General features: G+C 52.4%; 1 protein-coding gene across 1 annotated transcript in view; it reads right to left on the bottom strand.

Annotated features, from left to right (window-relative positions):
• NCS1 (neuronal calcium sensor 1) overlaps window positions 1-25,330 on the bottom strand; it is a 51,891-nt gene that overhangs the window by 5,406 nt on the left and 21,155 nt on the right. The window contains exons 2-7 of the mRNA XM_007527064.3: window positions 16,294-16,318; window positions 7,840-7,978; window positions 5,420-5,498; window positions 2,616-2,704; window positions 2,228-2,305; window positions 527-643 (exon numbers count right to left, since the gene is read on the bottom strand). Of these exons, the coding sequence (XP_007527126.2) occupies window positions 545-643; window positions 2,228-2,305; window positions 2,616-2,704; window positions 5,420-5,498; window positions 7,840-7,978; window positions 16,294-16,318 (509 nt within the window). The 3' untranslated portion in view covers window positions 527-544. The remainder of the gene's footprint in view (window positions 1-526; window positions 644-2,227; window positions 2,306-2,615; window positions 2,705-5,419; window positions 5,499-7,839; window positions 7,979-16,293; window positions 16,319-25,330) is intronic.

Below are 25,330 nucleotides of genomic sequence, written 5' to 3'. Positions count from 1 at the left end.
TGATGAACACAGCAGAGAAGCAGGAAAGGGAGGAGAGGACGAGAAAGCAGAGAGAAGACAGGCCTCTGCTGGCAACTGAGGCCTTTGCAGGGCGCGCTCTCAGGCTGCACTTATGGAAGTCAGATACAAGACAGACAGAAAGCCCACTGGAGTTGTCAATCAAGAGAAGCCAGAGAGCTTGGGGCTTTCAAGGACCACCCAGGGAAAGAATGAGAAGCCCAACTGGGAACTGCAGTTTTCAATTCAGAGACATGTCAATTTAAGCAACTTTCAGGCTGACTCTGGGGAGATCCAAGTGATAGAAAGACAAGGGACCTGGTCAATATAGGTGACTGCCTTCTACAACCCACTCCTAGCTATGCTCCAGCGCTTCCAGGAAACCTGAGTGCTCACCTAGTAACCCTGGATGTCCTGTGGCTGGTTCCTGCCCCCTACCCCACCCCAGGCCCTATGCACTCACCCCAGCATGGGCCCTGGACTATACCAGCCCACGCCCCCTACCCCACCCCAGGCCCTGTACACTCACCCCAGCATGGGCCCTGGACTATACCAGCCCATCATAGAGGGACAGAGCCTGCACAATGGAGGGGTCTGCTTTGGACCCTTCCTGGAACTCCTGTAGTGTCAGCTTCCCATCAGCGTTCTGCAAGTAGAGAGGGGTAGTTGAAGGTAAAGGGTTGCCCAGCCCCTGGCCCTCCCAAGCCCAGCCCAGGACCCATCCCAGAGAGCTTCCAGACTTGGGTCACCAGAGAGGCCAAAGCAGCTCACTTGGGTAAGAGAAGCCATGCATGAGACCTGGGTACTTCCTGGCTGGGGGGCCGTGGGCACATGAGCCACCTCCCTGGGCTCCTCTGGGGACAGGAGATAATTGCCTGGCTTCCTCTGTGAGCTCGAGCTGCCTACAGTGCTCAGCAAACTGGAAGCATCTCATCAGGCTGCAGCTAATGTTATTGCTGCTATTAATTCCTGTAAGTGGTGGTTAATCCCAGAGGGTTAAGTGCCTGATGCGTTTCTCTGGGGTTACTCTCTAAGGGCACTGGAACCATCCCTGGAGCAGCGGCCTACGACACCCTGAAAAGGACTTTGGAGGCTCACTGAGGGCCAGAATGCCTCTGGGGGGGGGGGCTGTCAAAAAAAAACCAGTACAAAGAGAAAAGACCAGAGGCCGGGTGGTGGTGCACCCAGTTGAGCACAGACATTACCACAGACTTGGGTTCAAGCCCTTGGTCCCCACCTGCAGGTGGAAGGCAGGCTGCAGGTGTCTCCCTCCCTCTCCATTTCCCCCTCCACTCTTGATTTCTCTCTGTCCCTATTCAGTAAAAATAAATAAAAGAGGAAAAGGCCTCAGAGACCACCCACCCTCCTCCTGAGCCCCAAGTGGGGAGCAGTCAAGCTTCTAGCCATCTCAGCAAGGTCACTCCCTTAGTCCCCAGCTGTGCACCCCACACTGCTAGGAGTGGCCATGCTTGATGTCATGGCGTCCCACAGCTCCCCCCGAAGAGGGTGCTGCTCTTGCTCCTGCTTTTCCCATGAGGAAACCGAGGCTCCATCACTTAGAGATTTTTAACAGATACACTCAAAACTGCTGTGTTTTGGGTGATATGTAGATGATTTCACTTGATTGCTCAAGGGGGCTATGGCCAAAAAAAAAAATAGGATGAAGAATCTTAGTAGAGGGCTGGGAAACAACTCATCCAGTAGAGTGCACACTGTGCCATGCATGAGAACCTGGGTTCAAGCCCCCAGCACCACATAGGAGCACCATGAACAGGGGAAGTCCCGCGAACGGTGGAACACTGCTATGGTGTCTCTCTTCCTCTCTCTCTTTCTTCCTCTCTTTTTCTACCTGAAGTTCAAAGAAAATGTGCAGTAAATCCATTCATGTTTGAGGTCCTAGTGCCAAAAAGGGGAGGAGGAAGTTCCCTGCACCACCATAAGCTAGAGCTGAACAGTGCTCTGATAAAAATAAAAATAAAAATAAAGGAGGAGAAGGAGGAGAAGGAGAAGAAGGAGAAGAAGAAGAAGAAGAAGGAGGAGGAGGAGAAGAAAAAGGAGAAGAAGGGTAAGACGAGGAAGAAGGGGAAGAGGAAAAAAATCTTAAAGTTGATAAAAGTGTTGGATAAGCTCACTGAAAACTCTGGACATCGATGATGTTGGGAAAGAATATTCCCCAGTGGATGTCATGCCAAGCTCGCTGAGGCTTCCCGCCTGAGCTCTCTCGTCTCACCTTGTCCATCATGGCGAAGATCCGGTCCACCCTCTTCTCAGGGGTGTTCTCTTCCTCTGGGAGCTCCACAGTGTTCCCCTGCCAGGCAGGGGTGGGGTGGGTCGTTGATCTCTGGATTGGGCTCTGGCCACAGATTTGCTTCCCTCCACCCTCCTCCTGATGAAGGTCACCCTCCCTCCCACCCCCACACCATCTCTGTCACCCTCCTCTGCAGCTCCCCCTCCTCCCCTCCCCTGCCTGCTTCCCAAGTGGGGACACACAAGTGGCCTGTGCAGTGACCGACGCATCCTGGTCATCTCAGGTGAAAGAGGAGGGCTCCCCAGGCCAGGCCCGGTCACTAGGTCTGATGCCCCTCCTGCCACCCCCAGGTCACAGCCAGGGTCCTCACCACCATCTGGTAAATGGCATCCACGATGTCCAGCATCTCGTTCCTGGTGATGTAGCCATCATTATCCAGGTCGTAGAGCTTGAAGGCCCCTGCAGTCACCCAGCGGGTGAGGGTGACTCCCAGCCCGGCCCCTCCTGCCTCCCCACTGCACCCTGACACATACACAGGGGCCCCATTATTCATCGGGCGAATGAACAGCCACATCAGGGCAGGCAGCGTCACACACACATACCCAACATGGACCCACAGTACTTCAACTAAGGTTATACTACAAGTGGAAACTGAAAGGGAGATAACATAATGATTATGCAAACAGACTCTCATGCCTGAGGATCCAAAGTCCCAAGTTCAATCCCCCACACTACCATAAGCCAGAGATGATCAATGCTCTGGTAAAAGAAAGAAAAAAAAAAAAAAAAAAGGTGGGCGAGGGGGCAGGTGGCAGTACAACAGGTTAAGCACACGCACATGGCGAGAAGTTCAAGAACCGGCCCCAGGCTCCCCACCTGCAGGGGAGTCGCTTCACAAGCAGTGAAGCAGGTCTGCAGGTGTCTGTCTTTCTCTCTCCCTGCCTTCTTCTCCTCTCTCAGTTTCTCTCTGTCTTATCCAACAGCAATAACAAAAATGGGGGGGGGGGATGGCCTCCAGGAGAGTGGATTCATAGTGCAGGCACTGAGCCCCAGTGATAACCCTGGAGGGAAAGGAAGGAAGGAAGGAAGGAAGGAAGGAAGGAAGGAAGGAAGGAAGGAAGGAAGGAAGGAAGGAAGGAAAAGGAGAGGGGAGGGGAGTGGAGGGGAGGGGAGGGGAGGGGAGGAGAGGGGAGGGGAGGGAAAGAAAGGAAACTGAAAGGGAGGGGACAGTGATTCTGCAAAAGCTGAAGCCTCAGAGGCTGGAGTTGAGGGAGGGAGGGGTAGGTCCTAACCACTCCCACGTTCCCCAGGATACAGCCTCTGTGCCCCAAGCCACCCCTGCACAAACAGTGTCCCAACATGGGCAACTCAGAAGAAAAATGTGCTCTGCCTGAGGAGTGGGAGAAAGTTTATTGTATAATTAAAATCCTTTTAAAAAAATCGTATTTTTTCTTTTTTTCCCAGCCAAGTTCTTTTTATTTTCTTTTTTACTGTTTATATATATTTGTATATTTATTATTGGATAGGCAGAAAGAAATTGAGAGGGGAGGTGGAGACAGAGAGGGAGAGAGTAGAGAGATAACCTGCTTTACCACTAGTTGAAGCCTCCCCCCTGCAGGTGGGGGACTAGGGGCCTGAACCCAGATCCTTGCACACTGTAATGTGAGCGCTTAACCAGGTGCGCCACTGTCCGGCTGCAGATGTCTCTCTGTCTCTCTCCCTCTCTCCCTTCCCCTCTCCTCTCAATTTCTGTCTCCAATAATTAATAAAAACTGGAGAGAGAGAGAGAGAAGGCAAGAGCCAAAGCATCATTCTAGATAAAATTCAGGATCTCAAGCTTGAAGTCCAATGCTGAGCTGGCTGAACAGCTCACAGGCACAGTGCGCTACTTCACCATGTGCACTACCCAGGTTTGAGGCCGGCATCCACAACACTACCACCCTGAAGGAAGCTTTTAGTGCTGTGTCCTCTCTCTCTCTCGCTCCCTCTCGCTCCCTCTCTCTCCCTATCTATCTATCTCTGTCACTGCCTCTCTATCTAAAAAGAGAGAATCGAATCTATTGTGCCACCTCCTGGGTCACATAAACTCCTCTTTTATTTGAGAGAGAGAGAGGGAGGGAGAGAGAGGGAAAGAGAGGGAGAGAGAGGGAGACAGAGAGAGAGAGGGAGAGAGAGAGAGAGGGAGAGAGAGAGGGAGAGAGAGAGAAGAAGAGAGAGAGGGAGAGAGAGAGAAGAAGAGAGAGAGGGAGAGAGAGAGAGGGAGAGAGGGAGGGAGAGAGAGAGGGAGAGAGAGAGAAGAAGAGAGAGAGAGGGGGAGAGAGAGAGAGAAAGAGAGAGGGAGAGAAAGGGAGAGAGGGAGAGAGAGGAAGAGAGAGAGAGAAAGAAAAAAAGAAAGACAGGAAAAAAAAAAAGAAAGAAAAGAAATGAGGAAAGGAGTGAAAGAAAAAGAATCAGCAGTGTGTTCTGCCTACCAGGGCAATGAGGTGCTGATGCTTCAGCAGGCGTGAGTCTGGTCCTGGAGCCCTCCCAGTAGAGGCCCTCTGAGGCCCCTGCTCTGCATAGCCACACCTCCTCTCCATGTTCCTCTCTGCCTCCTTGGGGTCCTGCACACATTGCTCCCTCCGGAGGACCCTTCCCACCTGCCTCTCCTTCACCCCTCTGGCTCCTGACCCCTAGCAGAGCCCAGTCCCCTCATCAGCTCACACCTCCTCTTTCTGCCTCAACTGCAGTTTCCTGGAATAACTTCCCAGCACCTAGGTGATGGTCACAGAAGGTCCCCAGCTGCCCACCCAACACCAGAGACAAGACACACGGTGTGGGGTGAGTGAGCAAATAAGTGATTGAATGAGACTGGGAGTCAAATAGGGGCCCCTGAGTGGTGTGTCCTGAGTCCACACAGGCTCAAGTCCCATGCCTGTGCCTGCATCAAGGCCACCTGTGCCCCTGTGCCCCTGTGCTCTGGCCCTTGGCCCTTGCCCTCTGCCCTGGAAGGGCAGGATGCTCTCTCAGGCCTGGATGGACTGGTCAGGCCAGGAACTGCCTACAGAGCTGTGTGATCACTGGTACACAAGTGTGACACCCACCAGCTCAGGCCTAGGACTGCCTCTCTCCAACTGGGTACACCTCCCCTCCCCAGCCAGAGGCTGCCAGTGGCACCCAGGGGTCAGGACTCACACCGCAGCTTCTCATCCAGGGTGCCCCTCGAGGTGACCGACAGTGCCTGGATGAACTCCGAGAATTCGATCCGCCCGTCCTGGCAGGAGAGACATGCAGGGGTGGCCCTCAGCAGGTGGTGATGGGCACGCACCCACAGCCGACGGGCACCACACAGGGATGGGGGACAAGGGAAAGATGGGGACAGGAGGGTCAGAAGTAGAACAGTTGGGAGGAAGGGACAAGGAGAAGGGGTGAGGCAAAGGAAGAGTCCTCACCACCTCTGAGGGGGGAAGGGTCAGATGGCACCACCAACACCCCCTCTCAGATCAAGGACCACTGCAAGCCCTGTGCCTCCAGCTTGAAACCCCACCACCACCACCACCGCACACACAGGCTCAGAGCTCAAACAACTGTGTCATTCTATTTTGTATATACTTTTAGTTGCCACCAAAGTTATTGCTGGGGCTTAGTGCCAACACCATGAATGCACTGCTCCCCATAGCCATTTTTCCCTCTTTATTTATTTATTATTTATTTTCTTTCTATTGTGTTTGCTAGGGCAGAGAGAAATTGAAAAGGGGAAGGGAGATAAAGAGAGAGAGACACCTGCAGACCTGCTTCACCACTCATGAGGCTTCCCCCTGCAGGTAGGGACCAGGGGCTTGAATATATGTCCTTGCGCACTGTAACGTGTACATTCAACTGCGTGTGCCACTGCCTGGCCTCCAGAATTGTGTCATTTTGTTTGGCGTGTGAACGAAGAAACTGAGGCCTGGCAGGGTAGAGGGTAGGTTTTTCCTGGTCAGGTAGCGAGGCCGTCAAGGCAGGAAGCCAAGGCAGGCAAGAAGCATAGGCTGAATGCCCAGCCACACAGGGGCATTAAAAAAAAGAAAAAAGTCTGTGAGCACTAGGGAGGCAGGAAGCATGCCAGGCCACAGGGTCCCAAAGACAGCAGAGTGTCACCCCAACCGCGGTCTGCCAGTCCTGTGTCCTAATCCAGAGCCATCACCAGGCCCACACCTGTAAACCTGACGTTCAGGCACCAAAGATCCCAGACCATATGACCTCCAGAGCACCAGTTTCCTCAGCACAGCATCTCAAAACCACAGTGATGGGTGCAGGGAGGGCCTTGCTGAATAGGCCTGCGTGAAGGGCTGAGCACACAGGCAACTCTCGACAGCCTGTCTCTGACCATACACCCCAGATGCTACCGTGGAGGGGCTTGTAAGATAAAGGCCCAGTACCTGATACATGGTTGTGGAAAAGGACCTGCGGGAACCAGGTGGTGGCACACCAGCTTAAGCTCACATAGTAGTAAGTGCAAGGACCCATACAAGGATCCCAGTTCAAGCCCCTGGCTCCCAACCTGTAGGGGGGAAGCTTCACAAGAGGTGAAGCAGGTCTGCAGGTGTCTCTCTTTCTCTCTCCCTCTCTATCTCCCCTTCCTCTCTCAATTTCTCTCTGTCCTATACAATAAAATGGGGGGGAAATGGCCACCAGGAGCAGTGGATTTGTAGTGCCAGTACCAAGCCCCTGGAGGCAAAAACAAAGAGAAAGAAAGAAAAAAAGGGTCTTAAGCTGGGCATGAGAGAGTTTTCAGATGCCAATCACAGAGATGAAAAATTGTACCTATATGCCAACATATAAACCCTTAGCCCCCCCAAAAAATTATATGGATTTATGTTTTTTAATTTTTTATATTTATTTATTTATTTACTTTTGTTGCCCTTGTTTTATTGTTGTAGTTATTATTGTTGTTGTTGTTGATGTTGTCGTTGTTGGATAGGATGGAGAGAAAGGGGAAGACAGAGAGGGGGAGAGAAAGACAGACACCTGCAGACCTGCTTCACCACCTGTGAAGCGACTCCCCTGCAGGTGGGAAGACGGGGGCTCAAACGGGAATCCTTACGCCGGTCCTTGTGCTTTGCACCACCTGTGCTTAACCTGCAACACTACTGCCTGAGTTCCCTATATGGATTAATTTATTTAAAAAAAGAAGAAGAAAGGAAGAAAGAAAGAGAAGAGAAGAAAGAAAAGAAGTCAAGGTGCACACGTGAACCTCTGTGCACATGCGTGGCCAGGAGTGTGTGCATCTGTGTGCATATATGTCAGCAAGCATCTGTGTACACACAGCTGGTAGTGTGCTCACATGACACACATGTGCTTGCCTTTGTGTGCTGTGTGTGTGTGTGTCAGTGTACGTTGTGGGCACAAGCACGCGTGTGTTCCGTGAAACCGTGTGAACAGTTGTGTGAGCGGGTGGTGCACAGGTGTATCTGTACACGTGTGCACACACATGCACGCCTGTGTGTATGTGTAAGCATGTGCTGTGTGTGTCCCTCTTAGAGGGAGCACCAGCAGGGCAGAGCAAGCATGGCGCTAACTCAGTGCCCTCAGGAGCCTCAGGGCTGCTGCCCAAGTGGGGACCCTCAGCTCACCTTGTTTTCATCAAAGACATTGAAAACAAATGTGGCGAATTTGGTGGGGTCTCCGAACGGGAAGAACTGCTTGTAAATCTTCTGGAAGCCCGCCGCATCCAGCTGCCCACTGGGGCAGTCCTTGATGAAGCCTTTGTACCTGGAGGAAGCAGCACAGGTGAGTGTCCTGGAGGCGATGGCATCACCCACCTGCCCAGAACCGCTGCCCAGTGTCCCTGGAGGCTGGGACTCCATACCCAGAGAGACACTGCCGCAAGAGTCCTGGGCACAGACCTGGGCACAGCAGGCAGAGGCTCTAATCTGCTCTGCTGCCCAACAGCTATGTGCCCTTGTGCAGTTAGGCACACCTCTCTGAGCTCTTCTGTCCAAAAAGGACCTCACCATGGGAACTGATCCTGGCACAGGACACAGGCATGTGCTGCACACAGGGGTCCAAAATGACACTCACAGGAGCCACCCCCTGGAGCTGTGCTCCTGCCTCCCCTGATGTCCCCACAGAGCCCCTCCTGGGGCCTGGAAGGCTGCTGGTGCTGATGCTGGTGGCACGGGTGGGGAAGTCACCATCTGGGGCCAGCAGCTGGCTACTCCCACAGGCCTGCACCCACCCCCTTGTGCGACACCCCCACTCACGCCCCAGCCTCGGCTTCCCAGGGAACTGCGTACAGCAGCACAGCAGGTGTGGAGGAGACCTAGCTTGTTCCACCACTTGGACCTGTCCGCCCACCCCCGTGTCCCCACTGCCCAGCAGGGACACTCCGGAGACCTGGCCAGCTGATGATGGCATGGCTCTGCCCCTCAGTAGCTGTGCAGCCTCAGACAAGTGTTCTTGCCTTTCTGAGACTATTCTCCTCGCCCATGAAAAGGGACTGTGACCACACACATCCTGCCGGGATCAGATGCAGGGATGGTGTAGCATAGTCACATGGTCAAACGCGTGCTCTGTCGTGTTGGGACATGAAAGTGCTGTTCTCAACCCCTTCACAACGCGCACCCCCCCTCTGTACTCCACACCTGGTGACATTTCCTTAAATACTTTTTTCATTAGAGACAGAGAGACCAGAGCACTGCTCCGTTCTGGCTTTTGGTGGTGCTGGGAATTAAACTTGGGAGTTCAGAACCTCAGACATGAGAGGTTTTTTTTTTTCTTTGCCTCCAGGGTTATTGCTGGGGCTCAATGCCAGCACTATGAATCCACTGCTCCTAGCAGTCATTTTTTTTTTCATTTTATTGGATAGGACAGAGAGAATTGAGAGAGGAGGGGGAGATAAAGAGGGAGAGACAGACACCTGCAGACCTCATTTGCCGCTTATGAAGCTTCCCCCCTGCAGGTGGGGATCCAGGGGCTCAAACCGGGATCCTTACACTTCATATTTTGTGTGCTTAACCGGGTGCACCACCGCCCAGCTCCCAACATAAGAGTCTTTTGCAGAATCAATATGGTCTCTCCCCAGCACTGGCCATGCTTTCTAGAACTTGCCATGCCACCCCTGACTTCACACCTGCAGGACCATCTCCCTCCTTGTCATCTGGCCGAAGCACTCCCAGGGCCCAGCTCAGAAGGCACTGCCACTGGGGTACCAGCTGAGCACCCCCCAACCAGAGGTTATTTGGCTTTTGTGTCACTTGGATGTCCCCAGCATAGCACAGACCATGCTGTGTCCTAGCTGTGACCATGCTGTGTCCCCACACGACTATGAACCTCCTGTCACTGTGGTTCCCCCTGCCCAACACAGGGTCTGGTGACAGGGGACCAGGAAACACTTTTCCATGAGATAAATGAATGAATGAATGAACCCACAAACTACTTTGAGTTCCTCAAAGTCTATGTTGGATTGTCAGAGAACCACTCATGTGCTCCCATCCATCCCACATTGATGGGGAGCTGGGGGGGTGCTCAGAGAGGGAGAGAGACTAGCCCATGGTAGCACAGCAAGTTTGTAACAGAGACAGGTTGTAGAGAAGTGCTGCCGATGCCCCCCCCTCTCCATTATCTCTCTGTCTCTCACTATCAAGAAAAGAAAAGAAGAAAGGGGAGTCGGGCGGTAGTGCAGCAGGTTAAGCGCAGGGACCGGCGGAAGGATTCCCGTTGGAGCCCCCAGCTCCCCACCTGCAGGGGAGTCGCTTCACAGGCGGTGAAGCAGGTCTGCAGGTGTCTGTCTTTCTCTCCCCCTCTCTGTCTTCCCCTCCTCTCTCCATTTCTCTCTGTCCTATCTAACAACGACAACATCAATAACAGTAATAATAACTACAACAACAATAAAAACAACAAGGGCAACAAAAGGGAATAAATAAATAAACAAATATTTTTTAAAAAGGAAAGAAAAAAGATTTGATTGCCAGCAATGGTGGTGGAAGCATGCAGGCACTGAGCCCCAGTGACAGCCCTGGAGGCAAAAAAAAAAAAAAAAAGTCATGAAACAAAATTTGATATTTTTTTAAGTTTAAATAACTGGTTTGTATACACCCAAGAAGGCTGCATTATGGATAGAGCACTGGACTTGCATGTGGGAGGCCCCGAATCCTTTCCCAGCACTATATGTGGCAAAGTAGGGCCTTGACATCACTCTCTCTCATAAAATCAGTAAATACATTTCTCTAGAAAGAACGGACTTGCCTTACTAGGGATGGGGAGGTAGTTGAACAAGTTTGAAGATCATTTGCTCCCAGAGGTCTTGACATTTTGATGACTCCTTGAACCCCGATCTTTTGTCTATTGACATCTCTACACAACTCAACTCCTGCCCTGACTGTCACTGTCACTAAGTTTATCCCAAAGGTCAGGACACAGCCGCCCGAGTAGTGTGTACAACCTCCCCTGAACAAGGCCCCAGCACCACACAAGAACACCACAGCGCTGAAGGAAGCTTGGGTGATGAAGTAGTGCTGTGGAGTCTTTCTGTCTCTCTCTTCCTCCCTCTTTCTCTATACATATAAGTATAGCTGAATTTAAAAAAGAAAAAAAAGAGTAGGGAGATAGCATAATGGTTATGCAAACAGACTTTCCTGCCTGGGGCTTCAAAGTCCCAGGTTCAATCCCCGACACCACCATAAGCCAAAGCTGAGCAGTGCTCTGGTATTTCTCTGTGTGTGTGTCTCTCTCTCTACATCTCTCTAAAAAATAAAATAAAATATTTTTTTAAAAAAAGAAACCCGCTTATCTCAAATTTAAAAAATAATAGCTCAAGATTGAGATCCCAGAACAGCAAGAATATAAATGATAATAATAATGATGATCATTTTAATTTAGCTCTCCAAGTTTTACTTAGTACAATTAAGTCACAGTAAACTCTTTCATAATTAAAAGAAAAATAACTGTGGGCTATTGATGATGGTCAGACTATCTTCCCTCTGAGGTTAGGGAAAGAGCACTTAACAGCAAAAAAAAAAAAAAAATCCATGTAATCAATGTGGGATTCAGTTTAACAGAGGGAAACCTGTGATTTCCACAGTTCTTATATAAAATATATCTAGTGGGGAGCTGCGCTGTAGTGCAGTGCGTTAAGTGCACATGGCGCAAAGTGCAAGGACCAGTGTACGGATCCCAGTTCAAGTCCCTGGCTCCCCACCTGCAGGTGTCTATCTTTCTCTACTCCTCTCTGTCTTCCCCTCCTCTCTCGATTTCTCTCTGTCCTATCCAACAACAACAACAGCTATGACAACAATAACAACTACATGCCCAACAACAAGGGCAACAAAATGGGATAAATGGCCTCCAGGAGCAGTGGATTCGTAGTGCAGGCACCGAGCCCCAGCGATAACCTCAGTCCCAGCTGCCGCCAATGCTAAGCACTGTTTCCATACCCAGAAAGTGCTCAATAAAGATGCACTAAGTGAATGAATGAGTGAGCCAGTGAATGAATGAGTGAACCAATGAATCAATGAATGAATGAATGAATAAAGGCTCTCAACAACACACAGGTCAGTTCCAATCTGGCTTGGGATCTCAAGGGCCCAGTGCAAGCACCAACACTGCCTGGGCCTCGCTCTCCATTCCCACGGAATTTAGCCCTTGGGGACCCAGCTTAGAGCAAGTCCATGGTGCCTCCATGCTCTTCCCCCAGTCTCCCCTCCGTGCCAAGGGTTAAACACTGCAGCAGCCGCATTCCGCAGTGTGCAAGGTGGGGGGTAAATAGAGAGATGTGTAAGTAATAAAGCATACTCCCCAGCTGCAATCAGCAGCACACAGCTGGGGCTGCCGCAGCAGCCTTGGAACTGTGCCCCATTATCTTTATCTTCTCAAACAACTCCCTTCAAGTGGTAGTCACTTCCCCAAGCTCCCCGGAGACCTGATTCCAGATGATCCTGGAGGAGGGTCCCAAACATGTCCTTGAGGGCCATGCCAAGCCCTTCCCACTGGCCTCTGCTCCTGCCTGTCCTCCTGGGACTTTACAGGGTGTCCTAGATGAAGAGCCAGAGGGCCTGGGCCCTGCCCCCAGCTGGGGCCGTGGAGGTGGAATGAGCTGGACACAAAGCACGTACACACACATGCACACACACACACACACACACACACACATATCTACACATTTGCACACAAGTTGTATAGACATGTGGGGATGTGTGCATACACATGTAAGGATGTATGTGCACACACAGCTGAAAGACCTGCCCCAAGCCTGGTTTCTCCATCTCTAAGGTGGAGCTGCTCCCCGGCTTCCCGGCTTCCCTCACTGCTGTTTGGTGTCAGCACAGTGCCCATGGGAGGCTCTTGTTGGGCAGACACTGCCCCCCCTCTAGGCTGCGGAGGACGGTCCAGGATTGACATCAGGCCCTGTCAAGGCAGCTGCAGAATTCAGCCAGCTTCCTCCCACTAGCTTTGTGACAACACTGCCGGGTTATCTGCTTATAATCTGAGCGTAATGAAAGCATTACAGAAAATTTGGAAAATGGAAACTGTGTGGGCATAGGTGGGGGGAGTGGGGAGCCAAGCACCAGCAACTCAGCTGTCTCTGATCTAGTTTTTCACAACAACGGGGAGGTGGGCTGACCCAAGAGAGCAGCTATCCTGGCCACAAAGGCACACCACCAGATGCCCCAAATGATAATGCCTTGAGGTCCCCAGGACTTGGGGCCACACAAGACCTGTTTCTTTTCCTTCTCAGAGCCACAGAGTCCCCAGTCAGCCTCTTCAGACACAGCTGTGTCCCCAGCATCAAGCCTCCACCTTCCCCATTGCCTGTGTCGGCAACACTCTTCCACACTGAGTCTTGGCTCAGGCTGTCGGATAGCCATCACTCTGCCACTAGGGACCTCAGTTTCCCCACTGGCCCAGTGAAGAGGGCACCCTCGGTTTGTAGGTCGTACTAAGCAGGATTTGAGGATTATTGTTGGTTTGTTGGTTTGTTGGTTTTTGCCCCCAGGGTTATGCTGGGGCTTGGTACCTGCACTATGAATCCACTGCTCCTGGAGGTGGTCTTTTTTCCAACCACGCCAACAGAGAGAACATTCTGGGGCTCTGTCCCAAAAGTTTCAGAGCTAACTCACTTACTCTTCACAACAGTCCTGTAAGTGTGGCTGTTCTCATCCTCCCTCACTTTCCAGAGAGAGGGAACTTAAGCACAAGAAGTCCAACAGTCATCTAAGGCTGGTGAGGCAGGACTCCAGCCCTCCTGGCCTCTGGCCTCTAGCCTCCAACCTCTCTGGGGAAAGGGCCAGTTATGATGGGGGGCAGCATGACATGGGCAGGGAGGATTGGGCAGCCCTACACTTCTGGGGACTCCGAGGCTCCATTGAGGGAATGTCACAGTGGGACACTCTGTTGGGTCACCATGAGGACAAGGTGGTGAGGCCATGGTTCTCCTACCCCTGGGCCAGGCTGGCACTCCCACCTCCCCAACCTCTAGTCCTGGGTCCCCAGGGAGGTACTACTGTCAAAATCAGCCCCTTCCAGGTCTGGATGGGGATGGGGGAACAGCTCATGACTGTCACACAATTTGTACCAGCAACTCTAACCACTACACCTCCCTCTCAGCCTCCTTAGCTCATACTAGGCTGGCTCCTGGTTCCCAGAAACCACCTGCTTCCATGGCCCTCCTTCTCCTGTCACTCACTGGGGGTGAGGTCAGCTCCCAGGGTGTGGCTTCCAGGTCACCCAGTCCTATAGCCTCCCTGTCTGACTGGAAGCAGGATATCTGAGCCTCAGGGTGGCTTCATCGCAGCTACCAGACAAGGCTGTGGGCCCCAGGGTTCCAGGGAAGTGTGGCAGTGAAGCAAGAGGGAGAGCTTGTGAGGGCTCAGCCCTGGGAGGGGACACAGTAATGACAGCACAAAGCCACACACATGCAACTGCTGCCCAGCTTGACCCTGGCGATGACACTCAGGCCGAGGAGGTTAGAGGAAGCGCTTAAACATGTTTACTGGCCTTTCTGGGGCTCCGGAGAGGGCCCTCAGGTGAGGAGGTGGGAAGCAGGCAAAGAAAGGGAAGGGGGCACCGAGCATGGGGACAGCCTCACAACCATCAGGGAGGTGTAGAGTGAGGTGAGTCTGGGAGAGATAGCTTCTAAGACTGCCCATCACAGAAGTGCCAGTAAGGCTGGACCAAACCGGATCTTAGAATCACAACGGCAAAGGTACAGATTTCACCAGAGGTCCAGGGAGAGCTTTTGTTCCACAAAGACCACTCTGGCTGCCATGCAGGGAAGAGGGAGATAAGGTATGGATGGGGGGAGTCCAGGAAGGCTTCTGAGAGGAGGCTATGCAGGTGAGCTTTCTCAGAAAGGTAGAGTTCAAGTGGCCCAGAAACACAGAATGGTGAGGCTAGATAGTGGCATACCCAGTGGAGTGCACATATTAACATGCACAAGGACCTGGGTTTAAGCCCCTGGCTCCCATCTGCAGGGGGGAAGATGCATTAATGGTAATGCAGTGCTGCAGGTATGTCTCTTTCTCTCTCTCCCTGTCTCCTCCTTCCCTCTGGATTTCTATTTCTATCTCTATCCAGTCAATTAATAAAGAAAGAAAATTTAAAAATATAAGAGCAGAGAGAAGCCTTCCAGAAGGGAGATGTGAGTGAGCAAAGGCCCAGGGAGGGGCTGGAGCATGCAGGAGGGAGAGCCCAGGGACAAAAGAAGTAGGCGCAAGAATGTTTCTGGAACACTCACCGAGGGAGGCAACATAGAAAGGAGGTCAGAGACAGGTCTGGCCCCCGAGGTGAATGTGGGGGTGGGAGTCTGAGCAGCTCCCCCTTCCACACTGGCTCCTCTGCTGGGAGCAGCTGGCTCTCCTCCAGGGCTGTCCATCTGGCTGAGTATCCAACAAGGGGTCAGCACAACAGACAGGGCAGGCCCAGCCATTGCCCTCTACAGCTCAGGCTTGTGGACAGAGGACATTGGGGGTGGCTCCAGGAGTCTCAGGGCCTGAGTCTTTGCTGTGGTCCCTACACCATCTGTGAGTGTGTGGGGGGAGGTGGGGGGGAGTTAGCTAGACCTCAGTTTCCTGTCACCCCTTGACTGTCACCCCTTGCAGGCTGTGCCACCTTTTGGAAGCCAAAGCATCATGCTTCCTAACATAACACAGGGAAACTGAGACTCAGAGGCACTGAAGCACTTGACATCACTCAAGAAAGGCCAAGTCAAGCCTCCCGAGTACATGTCTCAGTCGTCAGACTTTACCAGATGTTTTCCAAGCTTGCCTCCTCACTCACCTCCCTACCCACCCACTGCCCAACTCAAGGTTCCCCCACCCTCCACCCCACCCCCACCCCCATCCCAGCAAGAGCTTTTCCAGACTGCTCTTATCCAGGGTGGCGGCTGACAGCAGGGCCCTCTCCTCACCCAGCCTGAGCAGGCATCACTAATCTATTACAGATCTCATTATTCATCTCTCACAGCCACACTTCCCATTTGCTCCATGACATACAACCTCAGCATCCCTCTCAACCCACCACTCCAGTTAGACATCCCAGAGGAAACCTACGTCCCATCCTTGCATCCTTGATTCATTCTCAACTATCAGTTTATAGAAGAGGTGGCGAGAAGAGGGTAATAGCATGATGGTTATACAAAGAGATTCACATGCCTGAGGCTCCAAAGTCCCAGGTTCAATCCCCCATACCACCCATAAGCCAGAACTGCCAGTGCTCTGGTAAAAAAAAAAAAAAAAAGAAAGAAAGAGAATGAATGAATGAGAAGAAGAAGAGATAGCTGAGCCCCAAAGCAGGAAGAGAGGTTTCCCAAGGTTACAGGATAACTGAGCGACAAAATCCAGTCTGTGACCAGTCTCCCAAGTTGATTCTGGTCCCAAATTCCTTTGCTGAGCAGGGGTTGGGACAAACACTTAAGAGATGTCACAGGGAACAGGGAGTTGTCAACCCAGATCCACTGGTCCCATCCTGTCCCTGAAGACCAAAGCCTGTCTTCCCAGGCCTGGGGCTAAAACAGTTACCATGGGCCCTTCCCTGTGGCTGACCCCAGCCCCCACCCTATGCCCTCAGTGAGAGGAAAGGCATCTACTCACCACTGCTGGACCTCCTTCTCAGTAACTGCAAGAGAAAACAGAAGAGTGGCCTTTTAGTTCAAAGACGTGACCCAGGGGACTGACAGTGGCCAGCGTCCCTCCTGCGCTGTCCACTTGGGGCATGAGGTGACTGAACAAGAAGATCCCTCCCACTGCCCACTGCCCCCTACACCCTTCAGCAGTGAGCCACCCCAGTTGTGAGATGCTCCAGGTCCAGTCACCCCTCAGAAGTAGCACTGCTGTTCCCCTCATCAAGAGTCACTGTGCTGCTAAGGGGTGTCCAAGTAGTACAGCCTCATGGGCAGGCATGGGAGTGGGGTGGGGGAACCGCAGGGCTCTATCCCACCAGCATTCAAGATACATCATGACCAGGGATCAGAGGAGGTGCTAGCTGCAGGCAGGGTCCTGGGCAGAGTCCCCCTGCCCCACCCCCAGCCCCAACAGCACGCAGAACCCTCCCCTGAAGCCCCACAAGAAGCCAGCCTAAAAATGGGAAGCCAAAGCCAAATGCACCATATAACGGGGCTGACGCTCCACCAGACCCAAAGACTCATTCTCCACTGACGCATGAAGCAATCCGAAAAAGAAGGGTTTTTGTTGCTGTTTGTTTTTTTTTGTTTTTTTTTTTGGTTTGTTTGTTTGTTCTCCTGATTCAAGCTTTGCCCAGACCAGTGTTTGTTTACTGGGCAATCAAGGAATCAGATCTAGCCACCTCCAAGGCCGCCCTCACTCTCTGTGGGGATGACCTGAGCATTCTAGTTTCCTGGGACTTCCATTTCCCTACTTGGAAAGTGGGAACAATAATGATCACACCTGCCTGTTGCTCAAGCTGTCCTGGGGGCTCAGTCCACAGTGCCTGGCCCAGCACAGCCTGGAGCACCTGAAGGTACTCAGTGCTCGTCTATGGGATGAATGGGCACATGGGCAGGGGCAGGAGCTTGGAGGGCAGGAGCAGGCCAGTGAGGAAAGATGCTGGCATCTCTTCCCGGGAGCAGGAAGGGAGGTGAGGAGGGTGGTGCAAAATGGACATGAGGAATCCACTTCTCAAAAACCAAAAACCACTCACAGCCAGCTCAGAGCCCTAGCCAAGCACACAGGGCCCACTCCAAGCTCGTGTCTGCCCAGTGTTCTGGTCGGCCATCTCACACAGCTCCCGGGGAAGACAGCATTGCTCTGCCCCAGCCCCAAGTGTGGAGACTGAGGTGCAGAGGAGCCAAGACAAGAAGTGGCAGGGCAAGGGCTTTGACATCTACTTCTGGGGCTGTCACAGTCTGAAACCTGATGGCTAGAATTGGGGAGACTGGACCACATGCCCAAATCAGAGATAGTGGGCAGATCTGTCAGCTAATCTGTGCAGAGCGGTGGGAGGTGGTGGTTACTTGAAATGACCCGATGGAGGGGTGGGGGGATGAATGCAGTATCCAAGAGTATGGGCCAAGGGGAAGGGAGGGAAGGAAAGGAGGCCCTGACCTAACCCAGGGCTGGCTCAGTTGCATTTGTCACCCACCCGGCAGTAGTGAAGATGACAGAAAGCCAATCCTGTGTGTAGGAAACCTCCCCGTGGCAAAGATGGGGCTTAGGGGCCAGATTCTGAAGCCAGATTGGACCCACATCACTTGCTTTAAAGGGGTGGGGGTGGGGTTTACAAAGCCAGGGCTTTCCTTAGAATCCCCCAGTTTGGAAGTCCAGCCTTCCCGACCCCCCTCACCACCCTGCTGCAGATCCCCCACAAAAAATAAAACTCTTCACCTCCAGTTTCCCTTCTGCCCTACCCTCACCCCCACAGCACAGCACACAGTTCTCTGGAAGGCTGGAGACCAGCCACCAGCACATACACCCCTCACCAGGGTCAGGTCAGCCTGCATCTGAACCCCCATCTGCCAGCTACCACCCCAACTTATAGGTGACCCCTGAATAGGTACAGAAGTGAGCTGGGGAGGTGACCAGAAGAAGAAGCCCAAGGCCATGGCCAGGAGAAGGCCAGGCAGGAACTTGGTCCAGGTCCCCCACACCCAGCCCTGTGTCCGCACCATTCTGTCTGAGTTTTCTAGAAGCCATTCCCACAATGCCTCGGAGCTGCTTCCATGCCGCTTGCTCCATGATTCATTCAGGGTATTTCTCTAAGTCATCTCACTTGTTTGTACTGGCCCAGTCAAGCTTCTGGCTAAGCCAGGACCTCCCTAAAATGGCCAGTAACAACTCTAAGCCTCACTCTCCTAACACAGGAGAAACAACCACCTGTGATAGCACTCATTTGAAAGGGTAAGTGCAGCCCTATGTTCATGGCTGTATTATTCACAATAGACAAACCTCAATGCCCATAACCGGATAAAGACATTAGGGAAGGGGGCCAGGCGGTGATGCACAGGGTTAAGCGCACAGAGTAAGGAAGCATAAGGACCTACGCAAAGATCCCGGTTCAAGCCCCTGGCTGCCCAACTGCAGGGAGGTTGCTTCACAGTGAAGCAGGTTTGCAGGTGTCTATCTTTCTCTCTTCCTTTCCCCCTCCCCTCTCAATTTCTCTCTGTCCTATCAAAAAAAAAAAAAAAATGGCCACAGGAGCAATGGATTCATAGTGCAGGCAGAGCCCCAGTGATAACCCTGGAGGCAAAAAAAAAAAAAAAAAAAGACATTAGGGAATAAACAGTCCATGGAACGCTACTCTACAATTAAAAAAGATGAAATTGTATCATTTGGGACAAAACTAATGGAACCAAAGGAGGTCCCACCAAGTGAAATAAGTAAACTGGTGAAAGATAACTACCAGGTGTTTTTGCTTATATGTGAAATAGAGATGACTAAAACAAATGAACTCGCAAAAAAGTCAATGGAAGCCCAACTCTTGGACTTTGTGAGAAGTATTTAGGAGTAAGAAGGGGCAGAGAACTTTTGCAAATACAGAAAATTTGCAAGCCACTGTTAAAGCCTTAATAAAAATCAATTAAAAGATGACTGTCCTGGATCCAACCTGGTCTCCCCAATTATGAAACACCCCGACATCACTTGTCCTCAATTTGATACCTCATTCCCTGTGGAGCTCCCCACCAAAAACATTTGACTTGAGTCTGCTCATGCGCACATACTAGACGAACAGAACGGGGAATCTTCTACAAGACAATTGGTCACGACATGTCCATAGAGCCAAGGCTGTTCCAGATAAGAGATGAAAGAAACAAGGGCCACCAAAGGTAACGGCAATGCCTGAACTGGGGCCTTGTGCTGCTGGCACGGGCTGCTGTTAGGCAGTTAGGGGCGCTGCTCTGTGGGCAGGTGGTCAGATGTCCTGGCAAAGCCACTGCTGCAGGGGCGAGGTGCTGACAGCTGGTGACGCTATATTGAGGCCTGGCCCTTGATGCATTATTATTTCAAGATTTCTCTTGACTTTTTTTTTATTGCCACCACAGTTATTGCTGGGGCTTGGTGCCTGCACAAAGAATCCACCTCTCATGGTGGCCATTTTTTTCTTTCTATTTTCTTTTTATTTGACAAGGCAGAGTGAAATTGAGAGAAGAGCGGGACATAGAGAGGGAAAGAGAAAGACACCTGCAGATTGTGAAGCAGATGCCCTGCAGGTGGGGAGCAAGGACTTGAACCTAGTTCTTGCACTTGGTGATATATGCACTTAACCAAGTGCACCACTGCCTGGCCCCTAGTTTGCTTGTTTTTGTTTTTAAGATTCATTTATTTAGTGAGAGAGATGGGGGAGAGAGAGAGAACAGGGGCATCACTCTGGTACATGTGATGCTGGGGACTGAACTCAGGACCTCAAACTTGTGAATCCAACATTTTACCTACCTCTTATGCCACCTCTTTGATTTTTCCAAAACAAAAGGTTGGAGAGAAATCAGCCCATAGCCTGTATTCAACCTCCCAGGACCCAGTGCCAGGCAGGCCAAGCGCCCAGCCCAGAGTTCTGCCCCCCACCCTCAGCAGAAATTCTGAGGCCCATCACAGGCCTTGAGAAGGAGGATGGGGAGCAATGATGGGGTGCTCTAGCCTCCACTCTGCCCAGGCAACAGAGTGACTCTCCTGGGCTGGGGCTCTGCACTCAGCCTTTCTTCTCCAGGACCTCAGATGGAGTATAAAATTAATAGTGTCCTAGTCCACGAGATAGCACAGTGGAGAAGCCACTGAACTCTCAACTGTGAGGTCCCTAGCGTTCATTCCCTAGTAGTATATGTAGCAGTAATGTCTGGTTCTTTCTCTCTCTCTCCTCCTGTCTTTTTCATTAACAAATAAAATCTAAAAAAAATAATTAAATTAACGGTGTCCACCACAAGTCTGCCTACTCAATGGGGGCACGTGCAGGACTCAGGGGCCAGCAAGAAGGAAAGTATCCTCGTGCCACCTGGCCCTGTCCCCTGCCCACACCCTCATGCTCCTCTAACCTGTCTCATCCCCAGGTCTTTGTGCTTGCTATCCCCATCAGTGCTCTCACCCAGACAACCCCAGTGCACCCAGGGCATTGGCTGCCTGGGCCAAAAGAAGCAGGGCCAAAACAGAGGTCCAGAGGAAGGTCCTGGGGGGTCAGCTTGGTGCTCCAGGCTAGGGCTCTGGCTATGTGACATTGACACCACAGCTCTGAGCCTTGGTTTGTGCATCTGTAAAATGAGACACGTGCCAGCACCATTCACAGAAGGACCAGGGACTTAAGCCCTTGATGCATGTCTGTCTGATGCCCAGCAAGTACTTAATGGAAGGGCTTTTTTCCTCCATCTTCCCAGCTAGATACTAAGCCCCTAGAGGCCAAGTTACTCTCCCATCATGTCCCATTATCATCAAAGTCAACCCAGTACCCTGCGTTGGAAGCAGAGGGAAAAAACTAATGGGGCTGGAGGAAGAGACCAGATAGGGTTCATGCCTTGCCACGTGCACAGCCCAGGTTCCAGCCACAACTCCACATGGGAGAGCCACAGCACTGGAGAAAGTCCTTGCTCTGTGGTCTCTGAATGAATGAGTAAATGAATGAAAAAAGTCATCTATGAACAGTGAAACCATACAATTTTAAGGCCCCAGGGCCACAAAAATGAAGAAACAAACCCTTACTGAGTAGCCCACTGGCACCTAATCACACCCTGAAACACTTTTTAAAATATATTTATTCATTGGGCAGGAGTAGATAGCATAATGATTATGCAAAGAGACTCTCATGCCTGAGGCTCCAAAGTCCCAGGTTCAATCCCCTGCACCACCATAAGCCAGAGCTGGGCAGTGCTCTGGTAAAAGAAAAAAGAAATATATATTATTGGATAGAGACAGAAATTGAGAGAGAAAGAGTAGAAAGGGAAAGAGACAGAGAGACACCTGCAGCTCTGCTTTACCACTTGTGAAACTTTCCCCCTACAGGTAGAGACCAGGGGTTTGAACCTGGGTCCTTGCACACTGTAGTGTGTACACTCAAATAGGTGCACCACCATCTGGCCCCTCTGAAACACTTTTCTCAGAATAGCTTTCTCCCTCACAATGCAATGAGCTCTGGCCAATCTGGACAGAGAGCTCCTTTCTCTGGTGCACCCCAAAAAAACACAGTGTTAAATCCAGTTCAGGTTCCCAAAGTCCAAATGGTGGCAGGTTCTACCTGGGCATGAGTTCTTTCTGGGACATTGTGGGCTGGCGTACTAAGCTCTGTAATCTGGGGTATAGAATCCCACCAGGAACAGTCACTAGGAGTGAGGGGCAGGTGTTTGAGAAGCTGACAGAAAATCCCCAGCTTCGAGTCAGCATTCCCACAGAGCCTCTCCCCGACCTCCTGAAGACCTGACAGGCAGAGTGAGGAGGTGGTCCCAGCCCCCTGCCCACCTTCCCTGCACTGGTGCATTGCCCCCAGGCACTACCTCCTACCCCACACCCAGCCCGCTGCACTGGGGCAACCCACACTGTCCCCCACGCAGAGCTCCAACAGCTGTCCCGCTCCTCCTCCCTGCACCAGGCCCTTGTCTGCCAGGAACCAACAAGAGAGCCTGCCCCTGGGGCCTGGGGTGAATGCTGAGCCTGGTTTTGATTTCCCAAAATCAAAAGACCTCTCTCCTGGCTGAAGTTAAGCTTGAACACAGCAGGAAGAGTACACAGGGGCTGGCAGCCCCCACAGCAGACCCTGGATGGAAGGCTTTGTCCCTGTCCCTTCAGACACCTCCTGGGCCCCCAGTCACCCCAGGCCACAATCTCCAGGAACAAGGGGGAGAAAGCTAGACCTCCTCTCAGCTGAAGGGAAATGCTGGAAGCAAGGGGGCTACATGTTTGACTAAGGCACAAAGAAAAAGCCAGGCCCATTTGTGTCATCTCTGACTACTAACTGGACTGCCCCTCCTTCCAGAAAATAGCTCTTCCCAGGCCACTCTTTCTCTCAACCTCCAGCTGCTGGGGTCCTCCCAGCCCCTCCTCACTGCCCTCTGAGCCACACTTCCACCAGTCACTCTCAGGCCCCCACCATCTCCTCTGCTCCTCCCAGGTGGCCCAGGGTCCCCAAGCCCCTCACTGCCCAAAGAGATGTCGTCCCCAGGCAGGACCACCCTGCTCCTGGGCCTCCATGCCATGACACCCCTCTTACTATCCTCCCAGGAAGTCACACGCTAATTGAAAGCCAGTCCCACTCAGCCTAGTTGCCCAGAAACACCCCCCCTCCGCCCCCAGAGTCCAGGGCCTGGTGTCCCCAGCCCACTCCGCCTCTTCTCAGCCTCCCCTCTTCCCTCCCTCTCCACTCCCCGTACATCCCCCCACTCAGCAACTGTCAACATCCCTAATTTGGTCACATCTCTCCCTCTCAGAAAACTTCTCCTGAACCCTGAGGTTAAAGTTCAAAGGTCAACACAATCTCTACCTTCCCACCATCCTCCCTGCCCCACAATTCCACTAGCTTCCATGTTCCAGCTCACAGCACCCTATGCCCCTAAAACCTTTTAAGCCCTTTCTCCTCATAATGGAAGGTTCTTGCTTTCCCCTTCTCTGGGCAGTAACAGTACAGCCAGTCAGAGAAGGGATGGAACCTTCTGGAAGACCTGGAGACAAAGTAGACTGCCTTGCCCTCCCTCCCCACTAGGGACGATCCCCCATGGCAGGAGGGGGCAGGTCTCAAAGTGGGAGAGCTTGGAGGTCTCCTAGAAACCTGCGTCCTAGGGGCTAGGTCAGTGGATCGCTTATGGCCTGTATCCCCCTTTGTGTGGGCATCAGTGTCTCTGTCTGTGGAAGGGACAGTGGGACAGTGGCAGCTCCAGCTTAAAGCTGACATATTCTCAGCCGTGGCAACATGCAAGTGACACACTGCAGGGGCAGGGGGCGCTAAGTCCCTGGAGACACTCCCCTTCCCCAGGATCCTTCCTGCGACACCCAAGAACTGTGGGGAGACACCTGCACCCACCCTCCTCCAGGTGTCATACGCTTCCCCAGTCTCAAATTGCTCCCCTTATCCACACACACACACACACACACACACACACACACACACACACACACTCCCGCCAAGTGTTATTGTGTTATTGGCCTTTAGGCACCCCAGCCAGAGAGAGCTCCTGTGGAAGTTTCTTGCAGGCTCTGTGATAGGCACCAGGGTTCTCCTCTGACCAGTGACCCTCAGAAGCCTCCTGAGATTGCAAGTCCCCTGGCTCCTGAACCCCCAAAGGGACCAGCAGACAGCAAGTCAAGGAGGGGCTGGAGCAAAACACTGCCCATGGGTGAGGTGGGGAGAGCAGCCCAGGGAGCAGCACAGGATGCTGGGAGATGGACACAGCCTGAGCCAGAAGGCCTGGGCCTGGCCAACATGGACCGCTGTGCCGGGTCACCTTGGGCACAGCGACAGGCTCTGATGCAGAGCAGAGCCGCATAGCACTGTGTGAAGATGAGATGTGACTCGGTGACAAGCAAGACTGTCGCTGTGATTACCATTTCCTGCCTCTGCTGGGTGGGGAGAGCCCCTCCCAGTCCTAGTTTTCTATAAACGCCCAGCAGGGGGGTGCTGGGCCCCAGTGCCAGCCTGGCCTCCTGCCCAGAACCCAGGGGCACCAAGTCCCTTGCCCAGTCCAGAAGGAGAAAGCCAGCTCCCCACCTCCTGCCTCCCCCATGGCTCCCTCCCTCCCAGCACGGGGGTGGCAGCAGCCCAGCCTCCCCAGCTCCCCAGCGCTCAGTCTTCCCACCCACCATGGCAGGGGCCTGCCGCAGCTCACACAGCACCCTCCTCTGCAACCTGGGAGGTCCCCTTTCTCTGCAGACTCCACCCACAGGCCCTCCTCTACCAGGCTGGGATCCCAAGTGACCCTTCTGTGACCATGGCTGTGAGCAGGTAGTGGGACTCAGGGGGCCACATCTAAAGCTCTGACCCAAACCCTCTGCCACTTCCTCCCCTCTCCCTGCTCCTTGCCCACATCTTCCTCTCTCAGACCTCTGACCTTCCTCCCCTCACCCAGGAGGCTCCCCTCCACACTAAAAAGAACCCAAGACAAAGCCCCCCTCCTGGCCTGGCCACCCCTCTCCAGGGGTGTATTTATGCTTGCCTTCTTTTAAAACATTTATTTATTTGAAAGAGTCAAGAAGAACCAGAGCATCATTCTGGCACATGGGATACTGGGGACTGAACTTGGGACCTTATGTCTGAGAGTCCAATACCACACCCAGTGAACCACCTCCCAGGCTGCTCTTGAACTTGCTTCTCCTTTTAAGCTCCTTCCCCACCCTACCCCCTTTGCTTTACATAACAAACCTCTGTTGCTGTTATTGTTCTTCTTCTTCTTTTTTAATGTATTGAATAGAGACAGAGAAAAATCAAGAGAGAAGAGGAGGATAAGAGACAGAGAGACACCTGCAGCCCTGCTCCACCACTTATGAAGCTTTCCCCCTGCAGGTGGAGACTCAGGGCTTGAACCTGGGTCCTTGTGCATTGTAACATGTGCGCCCAACTAAATATATTACCACTCAGTTCCCACAACTTTTCACTAAAATAATCATAGTAATAAAAATAAAATTAAATTAAGCAGAGGAGGGCAGGCCGGGAGGTGACACAAGGCAAACCTTCATTCCCCTCCTCAGTCTCCCAGGATCCCCCCAAATA

The sequence above is a fragment of the Erinaceus europaeus genome, chromosome 10 (genome assembly GCF_950295315.1).
Source record: "Erinaceus europaeus chromosome 10, mEriEur2.1, whole genome shotgun sequence".
Lineage (NCBI taxonomy): Eukaryota > Metazoa > Chordata > Mammalia > Eulipotyphla > Erinaceidae > Erinaceus > Erinaceus europaeus.
This window is presented reverse-complemented; position numbering and strand designations above follow the sequence as displayed.